The sequence below is a fragment of the Scophthalmus maximus genome, chromosome 14 (genome assembly GCF_022379125.1).
Source record: "Scophthalmus maximus strain ysfricsl-2021 chromosome 14, ASM2237912v1, whole genome shotgun sequence".
NCBI classification, from domain to species: Eukaryota; Metazoa; Chordata; class Actinopteri; order Pleuronectiformes; family Scophthalmidae; genus Scophthalmus; species Scophthalmus maximus.
The window spans coordinates 1567077-1590306 of NC_061528.1; the positions used below are offsets into that span (position 1 = coordinate 1567077).

The window sequence follows — 23230 nt, forward strand, 5'->3', positions numbered from 1 at the left end:
GTGTGTGGACAGTGAACTGAGTTAATCCCATCTGCTCCTGCAGCGTCAGGTCGTTGGTACATTTCCACTGCTGCTGGCCCTTTAAGAGAACCCGCGTCCTGAGGAGACGACAGAAAAAAAAGTGTGAATGAAATCCAGCCATTCATAAATAAAGGTCCACTGTCGCGCTGCCATTGGCCAGCGACAGCCTCCTGAATATTCACGAGCTGCGCAGACGCCCATTGGCTGCGCTCGCTCCACGGACACGCCCGCCCGGCCAATCCGCGCGCGCCTCTCGCCTGCCGCCTGCAGTCCAGAGCGGAAGAAGAGACGAGCAGGCGACGGAACCATTGAGGAAAAGGATCAGTCGAGTTTCAGGAGTCGACGGAGCAACACCGGAGCGAGTCCGCGCGCAGAACCGACGAGCCACCGACACGTTGTGTGTGTGTGTCCGTGGATACTTCTCCCTCGTCTCTTCCACACCGAGGACGTGAACACACACTGAACCAGGTGAGCTGCCGCGATTCACTCCGCCGATAACTAGTTTTCATGACGACGTGATTTTTTTTGTTGTGCCTTATTTTTTTCCCGTTTTTTTTCCGCTGGCCGCGAACGCAACGCCATTTTCTTTAAAGATATTTACTTTGTCAACCATTTTAAGTGTGTGTGTATGTGTGTGTGTGTGTGTGTGTGTGTGTGTGTGTGTGTGTGTGTGTGTGTGTGTGTGTGTGTGATTTATCTGCGTGGATATTGACCAGGACACTGTTTGTGATTTCTTTTTTTTCTTTTTTATGAATGGACGAGGAGTCGTTTCTTTTTTCTCTCCTCCCTCTGTTTCCACACGGATCGAGTTTCACTTCATTGAGAAAAACAAGGGGAGGGAGGGGGGAAGGGGGAGGAGGGAGGGAGGGGGGCACCGCCAGGGGAGGAAAATCATCCGACCCCCCCCCCCCCCCCTCCCTCAGACTTTTGGCTGAGACACAAAAAGTTTTGCGTGAATCTGCAAATCTTGCGCCAAAAGTCGATGTTAATTATGTACAAGTAAAAAAAAAAATCCAACTACTTGTAAATCAAATCTTTTTAAAAAAGCGTTTGCACATCATCATCATCATCATCTTACCTTTAAACTTACTATTATATATACTATTATATATATATATAATATAATAACAAACTCATAAACATCATCTTCCATCTCGGATGATTAACCCCCTCGTCCCGATTTTGTGTGTGTGTGTGTGTGTGTGTGTGTGTGTGTGTGTGTGTGTGTGTGTGTGTGTGTGTGTGTGTGTGTGTGTGTGTGTGTGTGTGTGTGTGTGTGTGTGTGTGTGTGTGTGTGTGTGTGTGTCGGGGTCGATTAAAAGTGTCCACGTTAACTTTCCTCACTCCCAGATTACCGATGTATATTAAAAGACGTGCACGCTCCTGTAATAGTTCTCGTTCGTCCTCCGTCATCCATCCTTCTCCTCCTCTAGACACCAGTCAGCTCCATGACCCACCTCCATCTGCTCTGAGAGGCTCTGAGACACAAGAGAGCAGATTGTTGTACAGTAGAGTCGTAGTCCAGACGAGCAGTGAGTGAGTGTAGATTATATAAGTGAATTACGTGCTGTAATGACTGTTGTGTGTTAATGAATGTTGCCTCGTCTATCGGCTTCTTCTTCGGTGTCGGTATCAGCAATTATGTTTATATGAAATCTTTTTATTGTGCAGAAAAAAATTTACCTTTTTTTACGTCGAATAAATTCTATTGCTTTTCTTAATTTTTCACTACTAGATTAATCACCAACTATTTTGATAATCGATTAATCGGTTCAAGTAGTTTTTATGGGGAAAAAATTCAAAATTCTCTGATTTCAGCTTCTTAAATGTGAAAATATTTTCTGGTTTCATGGCTCCTCTGTGACAGTGAACTGAATATCTGACAACTAATTGACAGCCCTTTATATTTGGTCGTATTTGTGTTTTCTTTTTATTTAAAGTTATTTATGATCAAGTTTATGGTTAAACTAAAATATCAAGCCTCAATTACATTTTTTTGTCATAAAGGTTTAATAACGACATCCTAGGAATCATTCACAGATCAAAATATATACATATTTAAATATGGGTCGATGTTTCAGAAATCTCGTACTCCCTAATGTCGATATATGCATCAACCCCCAAAAACCTGGATCGGCCGGGCTTTTTTTGTGTATGAATATGATTCTCCTGACACTTGCTGAACGTTTCCTCCCGTCTCGTGTTTTCCAGTGACCCACAAAGTGACGCAGGCGCCGTCGCTTTAAAAGCGAACACCTCCCCCCTCCCCTACTACATCGACGCCCCCTCCCCCTCCCCTCCCGTCACTCAACTAGATAAACATGGACGGATTCTACGACCAGCAGGTCCCATTTATGGTCCCACCCAGCGTAAGTGGACACGTCATTCGCAACACACATCACACGACATGGATGATCCGCGTCCTCTGTCCATGTTCTGACACGCGTCTCCTCGTCTCTTCCCCCAACAGCACAAGTCTCGCGTGGACGACCAGCCGCACCACAGGCCTCTGGGCGACAGGAAGAGGAAGTTCGTGGACACGGAACTCGCCCAGGACACGGAAGGTAACGCCGCCCGCCCCAATGTGAACGAACCAGGTGTATGAATCTGTTTGTGGGGAATCATCGCTCAACGTCTCCTTGACTTTTCCCCCCAGATCTCTTCCAAGACCTCAGTCAGCTGCAGGAGATCTGGATCGCAGAAGGTGAGACCAGATGGAATTATTATTTAGACTTATTAATAACCTTCCACTACAACCAGCGGCCGGTGAACATGTTTGACTCCTAAGACCTTTTGTGATCAGTCAAGTTTTAAAGATGAACGATTAACTCGACGGGAATGTTGAAATATCGCTTATTTTTCTGTCGGCAACTGGAGCAAGAAGAGCAAAGTCCCTTCGCTGGAGACTAACTGCTGACTGAGCTCGGCCGTTGGGTTTTTTTTACCCTGAAAGTAGCTTATTTTAGTTTCTTCCTGTTTCTGTGCGATGACGCGTTAGAAAGTCCGAAACAAAAGTTGTGGTCTGATTTCTGATTTGTGCCGTTGTCCCGTCTCTTCACAGCCCAGGTGCCTGATGACGAGCAGTTTGTCCCAGATTTCCAGTCCGACAGCTGTGAGTACCCGACTTTATGTTCTTCATCTCTTGATTATTGTGAGTTTGTACATGGAAATTCAAATATCTGTCGTAAATTCAAGCGGCACCATCAGATTATTTTCACCGCCAGAAGACTTTTTAATACGCCTCTTTTCGTTTTGTGTTTACTGCCCCCGACGAGACGTTCGGGTCACCCCTGGTTTTTTCGAGGACAAACACACAAACACAACGTCCTTCGTCTTCGAAACACAGCTCTGGGAGAAGGCTGCTCTCCTTCTCCCTCCCTCTCCTCCATTTTGAGTTTAATCAGCCGATTGGCATGGGGCATCACATGAGCCAAGCTCCTTAATCTGATTTCACACTTTCTCGCACTCGGGCCCTGCTGCTGCTGCTGAAGTGGGCTGGATTCCAGCGGCTTCAGTCCCGCTTCCCCCCCAGAACTAACTAACCATCGCCCCCCAAAAAAATCTGTCTGCACCGCGTCGTCTCCCAACATGCACCACACCGCCCCCCCGCTCGCTCTGCACACACACACACACACACACATACACTCCGCCTCCAGGCTGCAGCTGCGGGGATATAGTTGAATTATGCCCAATGGAGCATTTTATGTGCTTCCTCCCCCTCCTCCTCCTCCTCCTCCTCCACTCCGTCTCTCTGAGTTTATGTTTTAGTCTGATGCGTAGGAGATGGAGACAGGGTGTGGTCGCTGCCTCTCGTCTTTTTAAATCCTGGTTTAATGTGGCTCGGCGAGCTGTTAGACTGAACGCTGGCCTGCGGCGCTCTGACATGTTGTTGAGGTTGATGCATTGACTTGAGTATGTTGTATTGGCCCCGTCCAAGGTTCTGAGCACAATGTGCTGAGCGCAGTCGGGTCACGGCGAAGTGATGTTGTGGTGAAGTGCGTGACCTTGAGTGATGAGCGGTGAGTTCGGCGGACGCCTCTCTGTCTCTTTCTCACAAAACACTTATCCACCAAAAAAACAGATCTTTCACCATGAGCCACAGCGAGTCAGAGACCACACGGCGACCCCCGGCCGACTGCAGAGTTTACATTTGGAACAGAGAGACCAAGTTGGTGTTTGTCCGTTAATCCGCCTCCTCGCATTGTGTCAGACAGAGAAAAGACGCTTGTCTTCCACCGTTATTTACTTTTCTCTGTGTTCACACCAGCTCACGTGCCCGTTGTTGTTAAGCTCTGCTCTGGTCCATCAGCACCCGCCGCGCCCGGGGTGATTTATTTATTTGTCTCTCCCCGCTCCTCGTGCGCCCAGAGGATCTGGTTTCTGCCCGGCTATTATGTGGCGCCCCGGAAACGGCCACTGATACGCAGAGAGAGAGCTGCAGCTGTAAGTGTCTAATGGTTACAGCCCCCGGGAGGAGGAGGAGGAGGAGGAGGAGGAGAAGGGAAATCATTCACCGCCATTAGATTACAGCCACACTGATTCATGGCTATTGGTATTGCCTCGGCCCCTAATGGGAATCAGACGATGAGGGTTGATGGCTTCTGTGTGTATAGTGCAGTTGGTATCATGCTTCAGAGCCTCGGCTGTTCTCCGGGCGTCATTAGGGGGCGGATGATAAATAGCTGCTAAGTGGCTCAGACACAGACGCCGTCCATGCCTCCATTTATCCATCAGTTTCAAATGTTGTTCAGATAAAACTGCTGCACTTCTGTTTACAGCTGCAATGAGGTGATATCTGCAGCTGATCTGACGCTCTCTCTGTTGTCCTGTCTCCTCCCGTCCAGTGATGTTTCATGGCCCGCCACCGGCCAAGATCAAACGCGAGCTGACTCGCTCCAACGAGCTCTCTCCCTGTCGCCAGGACAGGAGTCCCATGCCCTACGGGGAGAAGTGCCTTTACAGCTACAGGTTGGTACGAGTGCACCGGTTACCACGACGGCAACTGTCGTGTGTTGATTATGACCCTGACGCCGTCTCTTCCTCGTCCCGTCAGTGCCTGCGACAGGAAGCCCACCCCAGGGTTCAAGCCATTAACCCCGCCCTTGACGCCGGTCTCCCCCTGCGGCCCCAGCGGCACGCCGGGAGCGCCTCCGCTGAGCGCGCAGACGCCCCCTCCTCACCCCTCCCATGTAGCCAGCCCGACCGCGTCCAGCCAGCAGGCGATCCCGGGCCACAGCCACAGCCCGCCCTTCGCCGTGCCCTGCGCGCCGCTCGGCCAGGATGCCAACAGCTTTACACCTGAGCACAGGTGAGCACACGCCGCCTCCTCCTCATCACTTCAATCCGTTATCAGTGATAACGTTAATCACGTCCTCCTCCTCCGTCTCCAGGTTCCAGAGGCAGATGTCAGAGCCATGTCTACCCTTCCCCCCCTCAGAGAGTCAAGGACGCCCCCAGTACCTGCCCCAGCCTCCCAGTGGCAACAACAACCACAACAACAGCAGCAACCTGCCACGCGACGGACGGCCACCGTACCACCGCCAGATGTCCGAGCCGCTGGTGGCGGTGCCTCCGCAGGGCTTCAAGCAGGAGCTCATCGACCCGCGGTACGCCGAGCAGGGCGTCCCCGCCATGGGCCCCCCGCCGGGCCCTCAGTGCCAGGCGTCGTTCCACCCCATGGCCATCAAGCAGGAGCCGCGGGACTTCTGCTTCGACTCTGGTGAGTAGCAGCAGCAGCGCAGAGTTTGTTCGTCAAAAAAAGAAACCGTGTGAAAGTCGCCGTCCAGGGCCGAGAGCAGGAATGTGCCCGGCCATGTTTGTTCTGGGCTCTGACACTCGCCTGTGAGTTTTCGCACGCAGCAGAAAGCCTGGTCACACAGATCCTCAGTTCACACACTCGCAGGTCTTATCTGCGTTGCTCCTCCAGAGTCTCACGGCAGCAGAGTAAAAGTGGGTCCTTTAGCTCGTCGTAAGCCTCCAAGGGCAAAAAGTAAATGGGTCATCCAGCCAGGTGGAGTCAACCTCTGCGCTCAGCCGCCTATTACCTGGAACAATAGATTCAGGCCGGTGCCCTCGGGGGGGTGAGGTGACCTGGAGCCTCTCTGCTCGGTTTTTTACAGAACACACAAGAGGCCGAATGGCGGCGGCCCCTCGTCAAACAGAGACGCTGTTTACTCACATGGTGTAAACCAAACAACCCAGAGCGACGAGGCTGTGTTGTCGGAGCCCGACGCCCACACACTCGTCCAGCTGTTGTCCCGCGCTCGGGTGCATTAGCACCGTCGTATTTCCTGAAACTCCACATGTTTTTCTAGAAAATATTTTTCACTCAGCCATCCTCATTTACTCTGATTCTCTTCCTGCCTGTTGTGCGACCGACCGGCCGGCCGGCAGGGCAGTGATGTAATGACCAAATCCTCTTAGCCTTCTTATGGCCCTTTTTAAATACCTACGTCACCACGAGGCCTCGTATCTCTAGATGGAGGAAGATGAGCGCGGTTCTGTTTGCTGCAACTTGGACAGCGGAGGAGAACACGGACGACTCTTCAGCGCTGTACATTTCATACATTCGCTGCACCTCAGTAACGTTACCTACTGAGCCCGTGCGGACGTTAACCCGAGCTGACCGCCGGTGAAGTTGTATATGTGCACGATAACCCCGGTTACTGAAGGAGTTATCTAGGTCTGTTAACCGGGGTGATGTGTTCACATGGCGCTTGAGAATTGTATCGAATATAATCAGGTCATTAAACTGCATGTAGACGCACTGTATCAGTGGAAGGGGGTTTGTTGCCTCTGCAGAGACACTGCGACCGGAAGACGGGCCTCAGCCTCAACCCCCCCGGGGAGGACTGGCATAACTTGATTGTCATTGAGATTTAATACAGCCACCATGGTGCTAATCCCATTTAAGGGGCCGGGCAGGACACGCGATCTGGGCTCTGGTCCTTCTCGTTCTTGTTGTTTTCAAGCTGCTCAAGATGAACTTGGCCCCTGGTTGGACCGGAGGAAGCAGCAGCCACTGTTTCTTTTTGACCTCTTTTATTTCCGTACCATATATTTTAGTCGGTGTGACCAACGCACTAATAATAATGATGCAGCCTGAGCACAGGCTGCGAGATACAGTATCAAAGCTCTGCGCGTCCAGTGGCAGGCGTCCAAATATATCTCGCCAGCTGCCAGGTGGATCTGGACGCGTCCCGCGTTGTTTGGAATGACGGTTGAGGAACGACTGGTCTGAATTCACGCCGCCCTTCTTCTTCTTTTGTTTACAGAAGTGCCTAACTGTCAGTCATCGTTCGGCAGAGCGGGGAGCTTCTACCAAAATAACCATGAAAGTGAGTTGGAGATAATTGACTTCTAGCCCTTTGAATCAGATTCACCCGTCTAAAAAGAATACTTGAACCCTGCGCCTTAGCGAGTGTCGGGGAAAAATCTGTACCGACTTTTGGAATGTTGAGTCTAGTTGTAAGATCGGCACTTTGTCCCACATGTACGGAGACAGAGCGTTTCTATGGAGACAGACGTTTCTGTCTGTGGGCGTGTCTGTCTCTCCCAGGATAGTGTTGTCATTGAACAGAGACACCATGCACTGACCACTAGTTGATCCGTGTCTTCCTGAATCGACTGCATCAATTTTTTCTTTCTCTCTCTATCTGCTGTCATCTGATTCATTTCGGTCTCTTTTTCAATTTCAGGCTTCTCCTTCGACAGAGATCCTCAGCTCTACTTTGACGACACCTGTGTCGTCCCCGAAAGACTAGAAGGTAATATCAGAGAAAGGAGTTCCAGATTGAAGCGTCGCTTTATTCGCGCGATTAACTTCCACAATGTCTCACCACACTGGGCTGACCGACACTCTTCTTCTTCCTCTTCCCTCCTCAGGTAAAGTAAAGCAGGAGCCCTCCACCGTGTACCGCGACGGGCCTCCGTACCAGCGCCGCGGCTCCCTGCAGCTGTGGCAGTTCCTGGTCACGTTACTGGACGACCCGGCCAACGGCCACTTCATCGCCTGGACGGGTCGCGGCATGGAGTTCAAACTCATCGAGCCCGAGGAGGTTGGTGGACCGTCCTTTTATATTGTTTCCATTTGTTTTCGTACGCGACCGTTTGAAATGTTCCTGGCAGATTGGTGATCTCCTCGTTCCTCTCTCTCCTCAGGTGGCTCGTCGGTGGGGCGTCCAGAAGAACCGGCCTGCGATGAACTACGACAAGCTGAGCCGCTCGCTGCGCTACTACTACGAGAAGGGCATCATGCAGAAGGTAAAGGCACGTTCCGCCATTTCTTCTCTCCCTCCCTCCGCCCTCGTCCCACAGCAGCTGTGGGCTGTTTGTGGCGGTGGCCATGATGTAGAGTCTTGACCTCAGCTAGAAGCTAAATAGCCCGCGGGCCGACCGATCTCTTCTTCTACTATATATATTAGTCTATTTCTGTTTGCTGCCTAGTATTTCCTTCAGGGTGTTTCCTCTGTGCAAACATGACGAGGATTATTCCGTGTGAGTGATGTACTGCATGTCTTACGACGAGGATTATTCTGTGTGAGTCATATATGTCTTGTCGTCTTTCTTGTCCTCAGGTGGCCGGAGAGCGGTATGTGTACAAGTTTGTGTGCGACCCCGAGGCCCTGTTCTCCATGGCCTTCCCCGACAACCAGCGGCCCAACCTGAAGGCCGACCCCGACAGCCTGCCGGGTCCGGACGACGACACCGTGCCCCTCACGCACTACGAAGAGGCCACCCCCTACCTGCTGGACGCCGCCGAGCAGTGTGTGGCCGGCCTCTCCTTCCCCGACGGCTACGGCTACTAAGAAGAGCGGTGGCGTCCGGACGCACGGCACGCACACACGCGTTACACGCAAAACACTCCCCCAAAGTCTCTCGACGACCCGTCGAGCTGTTTGGAACGACGGACCTCGCACTCCGCTCCTTCCTGGTTCCCTCTCCTGCTCCCTGGAAAACCTTCATGTGACTCTGATCGCTCCCCAGAACGGACGAATGATTTCCTGCACCATCACACGACAGAGAGAGGATGAATTGGAACTCGGTGGCTCCGCCCACCTTACGAGCTAAAGTAAGGCAGGATGGGAGGGGGGCTGCTGTTGTTATGGAGACCAAACGAGGCGAGGCCAACAGCCCGCCGACTTCAAACTGAGCTGGCAGACCCGCGTCTCCTCCGCGCCGCTCCTTCGTACGAGACTGCAAACGTGATTTTCTGACAATCTGCTTTTCTTAAAAAAAAAAATCTAACAAGAAACAGAGTAAAAATCTAATGAGATATTTAAAAGTGCAGCATTATTCTAAAGTTGCCTTTTTGGGAACTCCTCCCCCCATTTCCATGTCATACATCTGAGGTACACAATCCGTGAAAGGGCTTTAATTTGCAAAAAAAAAAAGAAAAAAGAAACGGATTAACAAACCAAGTAAAAACGCCACAACATATTCAGAACCCACTTCTGTTCCCTAGATATTTTTATCCACTTTTGTTTTGGAGACCCAGACCTCAGGTTTCTGGGGCGCTGCTGTACTTCAGACTCGATGGTCCGGGCGGCGGCGGCGTCTCTTTCCCGTGAACTTGTTCTTGTTTCTCTTAACGGTTCTGCCCCTTGTGAACAGATTGTATCTGCAGGAGCCCACGTCAATACAGAACACTCCTCTCAGCTCTGCTCATCCCCTGCTGGGTCCTTCTTCTTCTTCTTCTTCTTGTTTTTAGAGAGGATTACCTCCTCATCGCCTCCGTTTGCAGAGGGACACATGTTCATGTACGATAAACAGTCACATCGCTGCAGGTTTCTTTTTTAGTTTGTTTGGTTGTAACTCGATGTTTCCTCGGCAGTGGACGAGTTCCTCTGATGCACCAGTATGGCCGGAGCGTCACGAGGCTGCATGCAAAAAAAAACGCAGAAAAAGAAAAGAGGGGGTGAAACTTTGCCCCCCCCCCTCCTGTTGGACGAGCTGTCGACCCTCTGCTTCTCTTTGCATGGTGTAATAATCAGTCCACTAACATATCTCGCTTTAACTGTCTCTGGACAAAGAAGATATTTGTGATAATCTCTCTGCATTTTTCTTTATTTTTTGGGGGGGTTGTGTTCATTATCTCTGTTCTCTGAACCGGGGGGCAAAGACAAACTTATATAAAGTATATATTTTTGCTATAAGGCTGCATTTTGTCTTGATTTTAATGTATAAGCTGTATAGTTCTGGCTTTTAATAATAGACATGTACCTTTTTAAAAACTCAAATCTCGGCCCCCCCTCCCTCCCCCCGTGTTGGAGAGTGGCTGAGAGGAGGTTGTTATCTCTGTACGGCCGGAGATCATGGGATCGAACCTCCGGCTCGGTGTGGGGATCGTCTGCACTTGTACCAGGGCTTCGGTCCCGCTCCCCCTCCTCACCATGTGTTTCTTACACTGCAGAGTTTCTAATAATCTGTACTGGGTACAATAAACGGTCCTCTATGCTTCACTGCCTGCAGTCCGGGTGTGTTTCTTCCCTCCCGCTCCTGTTGACAGGCGGCCGCTCGGTCGGTCAGCTGACCGGCTGCTGTGCTTCTTCTTGACCTGGCTCCTTTCGGAGTCACATGCTTCTTCTCCACTGGGTGAATGATTGTTCAACTCTTTTTAAACTTGTGTTAGAGCCGCGTCGGAGTCGAGCGAAGGAAAGAAACGCTCGTTTGTTTTTCACGTGAAATGTGTTCTTGGCACCGACACTGGTGTTGAAGATGATTTCATCAAGAGAAATAACATTTTTAAAGATAATTGTTTCTTGGTCGGTCAAGTTTTGGTTGTTTTTTTCCAAATGAATCCAGATAATGATTTAATTTACACCATGATACAAACTCTAACTGTATTTTTGGAAACCACATTAAAACCAGTTCCATTTTTTTAAATATTAATGCGGCTAAATGTGGGTATAGTAATACTTTATATATATAAATATATATATATAAATAAATCATACACCTCTATTTACTCTGGTGTTGTCAGATTGTAGATCACTGTCACTGTACAGGGGAGTGCACATATTGGATATTTCAATATTTATGACTCACTCCGAGCTCTCGGTCGAATCTAATGCTTGAGTCCATGAATAATTCTGCAAACTCAAAAAAACAAACAAAACAAGCCCCAAAGCATCGGGTGTCAGAAACGTCCTCCATGTGCTTCCTGGACCTTTTGTAAATAAATTGTGCAAACACTAAAAGTGTAATTATGCTGATCTGCAACGACGTAACAACCAGTTGCCTGTTTTCAATGCTGTGACTCATCTGTGTACATTACAAATGATTACACGTGTGTGTATATGAACCAGAGGGAGGAAGAACCGGGTTCATCTTGGGCCCAGCGGCTTGTTTTCCCCCTGCGGCTCTTTGGTGCACATGTACGTGCGAGTATGAATGAGGACGGAGAAAGAAAAGGAAGAATTCAGATCATTTACTTGAGTAAACGAAGCAAGATCAGACAAGAACAAGTCTGCAAAGAGTGAAAATACAGAATTATGAGCTGCAAAATTAAAGTTATCCTGGTGCCGAAAAACAAGTAACTATAATCAGACCAGGTTACATCTGAAAAATGTGTGTAATTGGATTATAGTTACGTTATCAAGGATTACTTGATTACATTTTGATTATGTCTTTAAAAATTATATTGATTTAATAATCAATGCTATTGACTGGTGAAGAGGCACAACAGACGTGGAGGGAATCCTATTCCCTGCTTTTTATCTACATGCTTTGTTGGTTTGTTTTGTAAATGATGAAGATGCTCAACGTTGAACTCACTCGGTTTTGTGGTTTGCCATTTCTGTCAGTATGAGGTGCGATATTTTCCATGGTTGATTTTGAAGTGATGCAGAAGTATTCCGATTAGATTACATTATTCTTGTAATCCAATGGATTACGTTACTGATTACAAAAATCGGACCCAACCCTGATTAACTGTTAAAAACAAACACACATTCCAAAATATCTTGATCTGAACAGAAACATGGGGTTGAGCCGGAGAGACACCGGGTGACTTGTTGTTGGTGTTGTTGTTGTTTGTCTGCATGTGAACTCCGAGGACGTGTGAGCCCTTTCACAACCGTCTTGTGATGTTTGGTTGCAGATTCATCTGAAGCGTCTCCCCGAGGCGTCTCAGAGGAATCTGGATGAATGAATGAACGAATGAATGACTGAATCCCAGAGGCTCGTCTCTCCTTCTTGGACTCTTATGAAACCACGGAGAGTAAACGTCTCTGGCCTCCAGTAACTCCCTCTTCCCATCGACGGAGAGGGCAGAGTGCCCGTGAAAGGCCCTTTCAGTTTGCTCATGGGAAAGTGCCCTGCCCTCATATCGTGAGTGCTGCATTCATAACAGCATCATGACAGAATGTGACGCTGCTCTTTGTGTCTTCCTCCTTCATGAAAGGCCCAGCGTTGGTTCACATCGTGCGGCGGACATTCAAGCCTTTCAGGCCACTTATCATCCACATGCCTTCAAAACCCTTCTCTTCTCCTCTGCTGATTCTTTATTGGACAATGTGAAAGTGCATATTGGAAGTTAAAATTTGAATATTCACACATTGGCTGACTGACGCCCACGCTCGTCCTGTCAGATTGAGATGGAACAAGAGATCCCAGCTGTCACAAACCCACCGTGACACTGTTCATCGTCAACCAGAGCTGCAACAGTCAACCGATTAATCCACTACTAAATTAATCGCCAACTATTTAGATGATCGATTAATCGGCTCAAATAGTTTTTATGAGAAAAAAAAGGTCAAAATTCTGTGATTTCAGCTTCTTAAATATGAATATGTTCTGTTTTTTTTGCTCCTCTGTGACAGTGAACTGAACATCTTTGGTGTGTGGACGCAACAAAACTTCGTGGTGGAGTTTTGGGAAACACGATCAACATTTTTAACCATTTCACGACATTTCCTGGACCAAAGAACTAATCGATTTATCGAGAAAACAATCGACAGATTGATCGATGATGAATATACTGACACACACACACAAGGCGAAGACGAGGCCGACTCAAGATATGGTGTCATCTTTAAATCTTCAGACCATAGCATGCTCTCACACACACACACACACACACACACACACACACACACACACACACACACACACACACACACACACACACAGCCCTCTATTCTCTTCTGGCTACGACTACTGAGAAATGTGGGTCCTGTGCCTTGAAGGAACCAGCACAAATCTTTCACATTATTTGGCCGACATGTTGTGTTTGCACGGTGCTCATCACCATGGTGACGCTTTGCTCCTAAAACTCGTTACATAACTGAATTCTCATGAACATGCACACACACACACACACACACACACACACACACTAACACACACACATAATCACACACCCACAAGCCATGGCTTACTGTATGTCAAATTTTAATGGAAGCTCTTGTTTCTTTTTCAACCTAACCATTGCTGCCCTCTAGTGCACGGACACGTGAACTACCAGGACACGAGCAGCAGCGTGTCGTGGGCTCACTGCAGAACTCTCCTTTCAAAATGCAATTCAATCTTCATTTATTGATTGATTGATTTACTTATTTTAGTAATTATTGTATATTCTCATTAAAGTTTTCATTATTTTCTTATATAAAAACGATAAAGGTGGATCTCGTGGATTGTGTCAGGGTAGTTAAGTGACTACCAGCATCTGGGTTTTGTGATTGTATTCATATGATAGAATTGATATTATTATTTTAGATTATTTCCCACTATATGTAACAGATACATAAAGGGACAAGTCTATGAACATGGCATCATTTACATTAACCAAACATGAGAACACTTAATGGTTCAAATCTTCTGGATCAGTTTAAATAGCTCTCACAATCAGAGACCATAGCTAATAAAGTAGGACACGTGATGATGGTTTAACGAAAACAGAATTGATTTACCAAAAGTGATTCTCATTGAACTAAGATGAGAAAAACAGCAAGTTCAACTGACACAACTGGATGAATAAAGAACCGAACCATCAAAAAAAGGAAGTGCTCAATTAACAATAGGAAAATCAAAAGCTGAAACAGAACTCAGTGTGTTACAGGAGAGGCAGCTGAGAAGCAGCGGCCTCCTCTTCCCTGACGGCTTCCAGCTCCGAACCTTTTTTGCAGGAGATGGACAAAGTGCTCCAGATTCTCCGGCTGCAGCTTTTCTTTTTTCGTCTGTGACTGGTGGGTGTAGTAGCGTGGGAGCTGAGATGCTGAGAAGCTTTTTGTAATATGTGTTTGGTCCTAACCGCTGCACATTCAGTTCCTCCCAACAGCACAATAAAAAAGGTGCAGCCCCAAATTAAAAACCTGCACAAAGCAAAGATTAGTATACGTATGCGTCTGGGACATGAATTATGTCCTGGTGGCACAACTGCAACACAACGTCTCTTTATTGAGTTCTCTGACTTGCTACACATGCTGACGTCAGGATTATATAATTATCTTCCTGAATGAGAGACAGAACAACAACGACAGCAGGATCCCTGAATGGTGGACATGTGTAATGGAGGCTGAAAGTGTACAACTCGCTTACTTTCCTCTGGACAGAGCTCAATATATTGACATGCTCAGTCTCAGACTACGACCAGCTCACGTTTGACACTGACTTCAAATGTTTATTGCTCCACGTACTATTCATTAAATCCATTCAATATATATCTCAATATACATTATTGTCCTTTAATAACATTATCAAGGTGAGTGGCACCACAGGTTTTCATTACTTCCCTTCTAATTACTCACTTTGGTGTATTCTAAAAACAAAAAAACTTTCTGTGTTGTGTTTGCCGGCACTAATGTTTCATAAACTTAATGCGAAATAGGAAAAAATAAGTAGTTAATGATAAACAATACATAATAGTGTAGTGAGAGGAAGACATTTGACTGAATCACAAATGTTTTATTGTTTGCAGACCGATCAGGTCGAGGACGGGGGAATTTCCCTGTAGTTGAAAACAAGGTCAGCGTTGTTGACCCGCTGTCATTTAATGTTCTGTCCAATGGCGAGTTGGTGAAGTTGGGTTTCCCCTTTTAAGTGGATAATGAGGCGGGAACCAAACAGGAAAAGAGCTCTTAGCTAAGTGGGGAGGATGAACAGGGCCGCTTCACAATAGATTGAAATATTAATGTCACAGTATTAAAATATAAAATACATTATTTTTGCTTATTTAATGACATGAATATTTAGTTAAATTTAAAATGTAACCAGTAGGAACAACATGTGATGACCGATTGACAACAGAGAAGAAATTAAATGAGAATTATCAAATGTGCCATTTCTTCTTTTTTTTAATGGCGCAGCGTTTTTACTCATTTCAAAGCCCGGGGAAAACTCACCGACCAATAGATGCACTGAAAATCATCTCGCGTGACACTACTCAGCCAATCACGACCAATGGGAGCGCAACGGTTCCCGGAAGAGAGCAGAAGAGAGCAGCAGCGAGCAGCAGCAGAATGGATCGATGGACCGTCGTGTTACACCTATGAAGATTAAGACGTTTATATAAATCAGATTGTATATTATCAGCACATCTGAATCAAATCAACATGCGCATTAAAGCATTTCAGTGGATTATTATCAGCTAATTACCAAAAAAAATCGCAGTTCTGACGCTCTAGAGTGGATTTGAATTGCGCGCCAAGAACTTCCGGGAAAATCTACGTGAGTCAAGTGACTCGACTCTCACGACGCGTCATCTGACGCTGTTCAAACGAGGTTGTTCAATATAATTTAATTTTAAAATGTGAAACCGTTAACAGGCTAAACCTTTAATCCATTTTTATAAAGTTAAAAAACGTTATTATTATTTCTTTAAAACTTTATTAGAGTACTTCCTGCATTGTTGTGTCTCTGGGATGTTAATAAAGTTGATTTAAATTCATGTTAACGCTGTAGCTAGCTACCAATTAAGCTAATTAGCAGAGTGACGTGTGCACAGTCACCGTCGTCAAACAACTATTGAATTTAATATTCATACATTATCATTTCTGTATTTTGTGAAGAAGCTCAAAATGGCAACACAACCTGTAAAACACGTTTAACAGTCAGTTCAAATGTTTGGTTGTGTTTTTCTCATGTGAAGTTGTAGTAGCATCATTCGTGCTTAGCATTAGCTAGCTAACTAGCATGCCATGGAGTCGCACCACGTTGCTAACGCCGCCGCGCAGTTTGCTGTCGGGAGGACGACGTCGTCGAAGACGGCGACTCAACCCATGGTTGTGCCCTACAACACGGTGTGGCCGTGTTTTCCACTGACGCTGCCCTACTACGAGGTGATGGTTCCCGGGCCTCCGTCCGGGGCGACACCGTGTTACTACAACGCGGTGGAGAAGCCAAGTCCAAGTGAGACCCCGGCGGGGGGGGGGACGACCATTGTTTCTGTTCCCAGTTTCTAAAATGTGTCCATGGTCTCTTGTTCTTGTTCTTCTTGTTGTTGTTGTCATTATTTCATCCATATCTCTCTGTCTGTGTGTCACTTCTCCATCAACAGCCAAGAGCAGGATGTTCTACCTGGACAGGTATACGACTGATGACCTACAGGTTGTAGAGCTGCTTCTCTGAGGGGGAAAAAGTCAACAGTCAATCGATTAATCGATTAGTAAAAATAATCACCAACTGTTTTAATAGTAGTAGTAAAAGTAGTTTTTATGAATAAAAAGTCAAGATTCTCTGATTTCAGCTTCTTAAATGTGAAGATGTTATGGTTTCTTTGCTCCTCTGTGACAGTGAACTGAAGATCTTTGGTGTGTGAACAAAACAAAACATCATCTTGGGGATTTTGGGAAACACGATCGACATTTTTCAACTAATCGATAATAGAAAATAATCCTTAGTTACAGCTGTAGACTTATGACACTGATTTGTCGACCAAGAGCTATTATCTTTGTCGCCCCACTCTGCAGGTCTGTGTTCGACTTGGTGGCTCCTCATCAGTATCTGTCGCTCACTGACCCGAAGCTGCTCAGCTGGTACCTGGGTTTGTCTGCGGAGGACAGACACATCATACAAGGTACGTTCCATAGAGCACGACTCGATATGTAAAACATGATAAAAGATATATAATACTTTATTAATCCAGAAGGAAATGTAGGTGTCTGATTTGGTTTCTTCTTCCAGTGCAAACAATAGAAGTAAGAACAACATGTCAGGTCATAAAAAGGCAAATAAAGATTTATAACAAACAGACAAAGGAGAAATGATATCAATTTTATTTTTCTTCTGTTTTTCAATGATTCCAGAGGTGTCGTTATCAAAACATTTTATGACAGAAATGTAATTGAGTCTTGATATTTTAGTTTTAACCATAAACTATCTCATAGATAACTATGAATAAAAAGAAAACACAAATATAACCAAATATGTAGAACTTGAATTAAAATGTATTTTACGTCAAATGATAGGTTTGATGTGAATTTGATGTTTTAATTTTTCTCTCCTAGATGAAGGAGGGTTTCCCCAATTCCTGCGGAGACACCCCGCCCTTGATCTGTCGGCGCATCACGTTTATGTGAAGCGTAAGTCTATCTGAGAGGCTGTAACGTTGTAATAACTGTCGCACACCTGAAGATAATCAGTTTTTAAACAACAGATGCAGATAACACAAGCTGGAGCCGTCCTGTCCTGCCCACCATCATATGCAACAAACATAAGTACGTAGCCCACAGTACGTACTGTGAAATGATGACACGCCACATCTCACAAAGTGAGTATTTAAGTGTTAATCCAGACATTTGTGCTCGTTGGATATTAACAAACATGTAAGAACAAGTGAAGTTGGTTCAACGCGTGTCGGAGACTCTGCTCCTTCATCCAATGGGCGAAACTTTGAAAGCTACAGTGTGTAATATTCAGAAGAACTTATTCACAGATATTGAATACATTGTACATAACTATGCGTTCATATATGTATAATGAGTTAAATATAGTAACATGAGGTGGACCGACCTCCGTGTGAGTCTCCATGTTTCTAAGTCGTGTTGAATACGCTTGTTGAACTAAACGCTCCAGAATACGTCGCGTTCACGTTGAATTTTCCGACGCTGTTGGAAACAGAATCAGCGGTGCGCCACCTTAAAGTGTCCCTCTGTCGGTCGCTCAGTTGGTTGCGGTTTTCAACGTTTACCACCAGATGCCGCCAGAAAATTACAAAAAATTATACACTGGGGCTCTAAGTGACCAGCTGCTACTTTCATTCTAGAAAAACTTCAACGTAATAGTCGTGTCTGTTTGTACCTTTTGTTCAAGAAATGCCCCCTGAGCATCTGGCTGCCTACAACAGCCCCGTCGCACATGAACCAGGCCACCAGGCGGCTCACCGAGAGACGGTACAAAGGTTTTGTCTGCACATTGTAGCGTTGGTGTAAGTCTCTGTAATAATACATGATTTTGTTTTTCTTTCCGAAGAGTGCACCACCAGTGTCCCGGCTGAATGTGGAGGCAGATCCAGCCGTCGTGATGAGCATCTCTCTGGACATGGAGCTGGAGCGATGCAGGAAGAGAGGGAGTCCTGAGCTCAGGGGCCACTTGTCGACGACGCCCGGCCACAGTGATCGCGTCACTGACGTCGCTCTGTTACAGTGAGTACGCATTATTTGTAAAACTCAACCATCTCCATCTCATTTTAGAGTTTTCACTGACATCTGTCCTGATGTAAAATGTCCATTTTAGTTTTTATGTTTCCTCTCACTTTCATTTTCATGTGAGCGATATCGTTTCATGTGACAGGTCTGACTGGTCAAAGGATGAAGAGACTCCGTCCAAGTTCTGCAGCTTCAACAGTGACTCAGTCGACGGTGGAGACGGTGAGCGGAGATTCATCCAGTCGGTGGAGCCCGAGTGGGTCCGCTGTCCTCTGGGCCCCGTCGAGGACATGCCCTGCGTCCCCACCTGCGACGTCATGGTCAGCACGGAGCTTCCGCCGAGCGTCTCGGCTTCCACCCAGTCGGAGAGGCCGCAAACTGCCGACAAGGATGTCATCACTGAAGTGCACATGGCAGATCTGGATTATCTCGCCGGGGTACGGTTGGATGTGTAATCCAGAATAAAAACTAAGAAACACTCGTCTGGACAGAAATCGTTTAGTTTTTTTTTAAATGAAAACCTAGCTGTGTGGATGTAGCCCAGAAAAAGTTAAAACTGCCTCTTGTCAACATTTCAGGTGTTTATAAAACTCAAGGCGGCTCAAGAGGAACGAAGAGATAAAATGAAAAGGTGAAGTATCAGATGCAGACAGTTTTTAATGTTTTCCCCTGAAGAAATGTCTTCTTCTGATTCTATCACTGATATCTTTAATTCATATTATTATTATTATTATTCCAGTGAAACGAGAAAGGAATGTGACTGTGTGCAGCGAGCTCAGCGGGCCGAGCTCCGCCTCCTGGCTCTGCAGCACGTCATGTGCAGGCAGCACTGCTGGAGACTCCACCGTGTCTCTGCTGAGGGAGACCAGGGTCCGTCAGAGTCCAGGTCAGTGTGATGGAGGCTCCAGTGTAACATCTTCTCCAGGTAGACGTTTGTGATGCAGATCATCAGTGAAACGAAGGAAAGAACAATCGACTTCATTTAAGAACATTTTCATATTCTTATCCTAAATTTCTCTTCTAAATTTTTTTTATTTATTTACATCTGTTCGCACCGTGAGATCGTACCAACAGGCCACGTAGGATTCGCAGATCGCAAATGAGCATAATCAACGCCCCCAAAAATACCATATAAGTTTTTTGCTTCTTGTCAGAAAGAGTTCATTCATGTAAAAGGCATTATAGAGAGAAAGGAAGAATTTTTACGTGATCGGAGATTGAAGTTCTGCTTTCAGAGATCAAGAAATGAAAGTTTATATTTTAGCAGCTTCAGCAGGAGTTAAGTGACGGACTAAAGCAGATCTGTTAATACGGCGTCACCTGTGACTCGCACTGTCACTGAAATAAAGTTGAAATGCATCGATATGAAAATGGCTTTAAAAAAAAAAAAACTCGCCACAGCAAGGACGATCGATGACTGTGGGGAGGTCAAGGTGACTGTGTTCTTAAAGATACTACATACAAAGTTTTCTATAATTATTATTGTGTTCTCTGTAGTCCGAAGGATCCTCCTGCAAACGTTTCAAGCGTTCTGCAGAAACTGGACTCTGACTATAAGCGGATGAGGGAGAGGATGCAGAAGGGAGTTCCTCTGGAGCAGCTGACGCCTCTGGGTGTCAACTCCGAGGAGACGAACACGGGAGCGAGTTTCATTCCTGCAAACGTAAGACTCAGAACCCAGTGATGTCGGAAAACTGTGTTTTTAACCACAGATGTGATTCCATCGCTCTTCTGTCTCTTGTTTAGATCGTCGGTGACGTGCAGGGAAATCTTCCTTCTCGGTCCATTGAATCGCAGGAGTGTAAAACGTCAGGTGAAGAAAATGGACGTCCCAGTGATCGAAGCAGCGATGGCTGCCAGGTACGATCTTTCACTGAGACGTCAAAGGAGAGAGTAGGAGGAGAGTACTACTAACGACAAATCTGTGAAACGTTGGCTTTAGTGTTCGTTCCATCTGTTTGACAGGAAAGTCAGAAACAGGGGAAAAGGGAGGAGAAGAGTAGTCCGAGGAGAGTGGTCGCTCTCGTCCCCCAGGATCGAGGTGAAGCCCACGAGCCGGAAGAGAAGCAGACAAGTGAGCAAAAAACATCTCTCACAGTTCTATATTTTTTTAAACTTAGAAGTAGCTGATTGAATCAAGTCTTTGTTTGGGCAGGAGCCGAATCGTGCAAAGAGCTCAACACCAGCGAGTCGTGGTACGACGCCAAAGAAGACCTGGAGACCACGGAGACCGGACCAGACCCAACGACCACAGAAGGTTGATGAACTCTACAGCTGTGAAATGTGGAGGATTATTAATCAAATTTTTCCTTCATCCTCTGCTGTGAATTTGTTGCAATCACAGAATCTGCCAGCGACCAGGCCGAGAGCTCGGTTCTCTGCGTCACCAACCTTCCCAGTCACGTGACGGAGGTGAGCTCACATACAAGTTTCAAAACGAATATATATATATATATATATATGTGTGTGTGTGTGTGTGTGTGTTGGAATGTCTATTAATCTGTATTGTGTGGCGCCACTGCTGCCAGCAGGGGGCGGTATAAGCTTTAAACATTTTTTTTTTGCCAGAGTGATGTGATGCTGCAGCTGGAGAAGTACGGAGCCTCTGAAGTTTGTATCTCTGTGTTAAAGAGTGATTTGAGGTGAGCTACTGTACATGAGAGCGTCTATTGTTCCTCACGACATTATCCACACGTGTTTTCAACAAGTGCTAATGTCAAAACAGAACTTTCCTTCCCAAACGTACTCATTACTGTGAGTGAAACAACCGACTGTCTCTCACTGGCTGCGTTCTCTAGAGTTGCCATAGTGATGGTAAGTGGCCTCCGATCTGCAGAGGAGGCGGCGAGAGAGCTGAATGGCTTCCGCATGGACGGTCGTACTTTGTATGTGGAGCACGTCAACAAGCCTGTCGGTGGGAACCGGAGTCGGAGCCAGAACCAGAACCAGGCATCAGGCTCCATCACTGAGCGTCAGTCCTCACAGGAAGCCTCGAAACTACAACCACCCACGACCACGACTGACATCAGTACCTACGGAAAGGTGAGAGGTCGTCTCCCATGTGGCCGATGTAAATGTTTCCAGAGAATCAGGACGGTATTCACAAGGTTCACAACACATATTAATATATAGATAACTTTATTGTCTTGTCTCCTTCGACGAGGCTCCACAATACGTACGACATTAAAACACATTTAAAAAATAATTTTTTTTGTATAGATACATATTTATATGTTTATATAAATATTTTTTTAAATATTTTTTAATTTTATATATTTATTTTATAAAATATATATATATATAATATATATTTATTTTAATATATATTTGTAATAAATATTTTTTTTTATATATATATATATATTTTGATATATATTTTTTAAGTATATATATATATATATATATATATATATATATATATACAGTATATATATTTTAATGTGTTTATGTAAAACAATGAATCAATATATCAAGAAAACAATGAGCTGATTAATCATTAACAAAGACAATAATTAATTGTGATGCGTAACTAAAATATAAAGACTTATATAAAGAGAGAGATTATTTTATTAATTTTGCATAATAATCCTTTAATAATTGCTCTGTTTTTTTATGATTTTGAATCGATTATTAAAGAAACTCCTCTGTCGTCTCTTGTGTCGCCGCCTCAGCCTCCTCTCAGCTGCAGCCTCAGGAGCAGGAAGGTCGTCTGCATCTCGCCCACGGCGAAGGCGACCTGCGTGCCACAGCACTACGGCACCATGGGAAGCTTCGACGCCCTGATGACGGAGCTGACGCGGCTCCACCCGGACGTCGACAGGCAGAGCATCATCGACGCCCTGGTGGAGCTGAGGGCCGAGCACCAGGGCGCCCTGAGCGTTCTGCCCCTCGGAAAGATCCAGGAGATGACATCCGAGCTCCTGACCAGGCCGGAGACCGAGCTCCCGACCAGGCCGGAGAGAGCCACGTAGTTGACGAGGAGGCGGGACTCTGATGCTTTTTAAAATTTTATTTTTATTAAAAGTAGCATCACAACCCTTCAAGTTTTTCTTTACAACTGAAAAAAAAGATCTAAAATACGTCAAAAGGTTGTGATTGGCTAAGTTGTTCTAAAACATTGTTACAGTTTATTTCCAGGAAGCATCAGATTGTTTTGTTGTAGCTTCAAGTTGAAGTTTTTCAGCCTAAAAAACTGTTTTCTTCATTAAAAAAAAAAAATAGTTTTGAAGAAAATAGCTTACAGTTGTTCATACAGCAGGTTTGTTTTTGTTTTACATTTCATATCAATAAAAAACAAAACAAGACGCACATTGAAATATTGTCTGCACGTCATCACTGACTGGGTGTTTCCGTAGGAATGTCGCCCCTCATGGTGCGTTTATAACGGACGCAACATGGATTATTCGGGCGATGACGCAACTAGACGGGAATTTCGCATCACTGACGTCAGGCGACTAATCTAATTAATTGAGAAAAATAATCTGAAGTTTAATCGATATTGAATATATCAGTTACTTACAGAAAACGATGGATCAACTTGAATAAGACTTCCTTCACTTTATTCGTTAAAAGGAACTTTAGTGATAAGGACAAGTCAATATTACTACAACAGTGTTTTAGGGTAA

The 23230-nt window shown here is 45.7% G+C and overlaps 2 protein-coding genes across 9 annotated transcripts; both read left to right on the top strand.

Moving 5' to 3' along the window:
* Positions 1–306: 306 nt before the first annotated feature.
* etv5a (ETS variant transcription factor 5a) lies at positions 307–10481 on the top strand. 4 transcript variants are annotated; one of them, XM_035604261.2, is made up of 13 exons: positions 308–489; positions 2233–2390; positions 2492–2585; positions 2678–2725; positions 3083–3133; positions 4866–4989; positions 5075–5329; positions 5412–5740; positions 7296–7358; positions 7719–7787; positions 7906–8078; positions 8182–8289; positions 8598–10481. In XM_035604261.2, exons 2-13 carry the CDS (start codon positions 2343–2345, stop codon positions 8826–8828), a joined length of 1593 nt encoding a protein of 530 aa, XP_035460154.1. In that variant the 5' UTR covers positions 308–489; positions 2233–2342; the 3' UTR covers positions 8829–10481. The 4 variants fall into 4 exon arrangements, with proteins under 4 accessions (XP_035460157.1, XP_035460154.1, XP_035460158.1 ...); XM_035604263.2 differs by having other exon boundaries at positions 310–489; positions 8182–8283; XM_035604264.2 differs by lacking the exon at positions 7296–7358 and having other exon boundaries at positions 307–489.
* A 4965-nt stretch (positions 10482–15446) lies between these two features.
* Positions 15447–22705, top strand: rbm44 (RNA binding motif protein 44). 5 transcript variants are annotated; one of them, XM_035603593.2, is made up of 20 exons: positions 15447–15599; positions 15667–15687; positions 16109–16368; positions 16517–16544; positions 16929–17035; positions 17466–17540; positions 17615–17728; positions 18265–18350; positions 18430–18602; positions 18751–19042; positions 19184–19236; positions 19345–19491; positions 20103–20268; positions 20352–20465; positions 20571–20679; positions 20761–20862; positions 20950–21017; positions 21174–21247; positions 21404–21647; positions 22277–22705. In XM_035603593.2, the coding sequence occupies exons 3-20, from the start codon at positions 16158–16160 to the stop codon at positions 22574–22576; spliced, it is 2463 nt and encodes an 820-aa protein (XP_035459486.2). In that variant the 5' UTR covers positions 15447–15599; positions 15667–15687; positions 16109–16157; the 3' UTR covers positions 22577–22705. The 5 variants fall into 5 exon arrangements, with proteins under 5 accessions (XP_035459486.2, XP_035459485.2, XP_035459487.2 ...); XM_035603592.2 differs by lacking the exon at positions 15447–15599 and having other exon boundaries at positions 15661–15741; XM_035603594.2 differs by lacking the exons at positions 15447–15599; positions 15667–15687 and having other exon boundaries at positions 15771–16368; positions 18271–18350.
* The last annotated feature ends 525 nt before the right edge of the window (positions 22706–23230 follow it).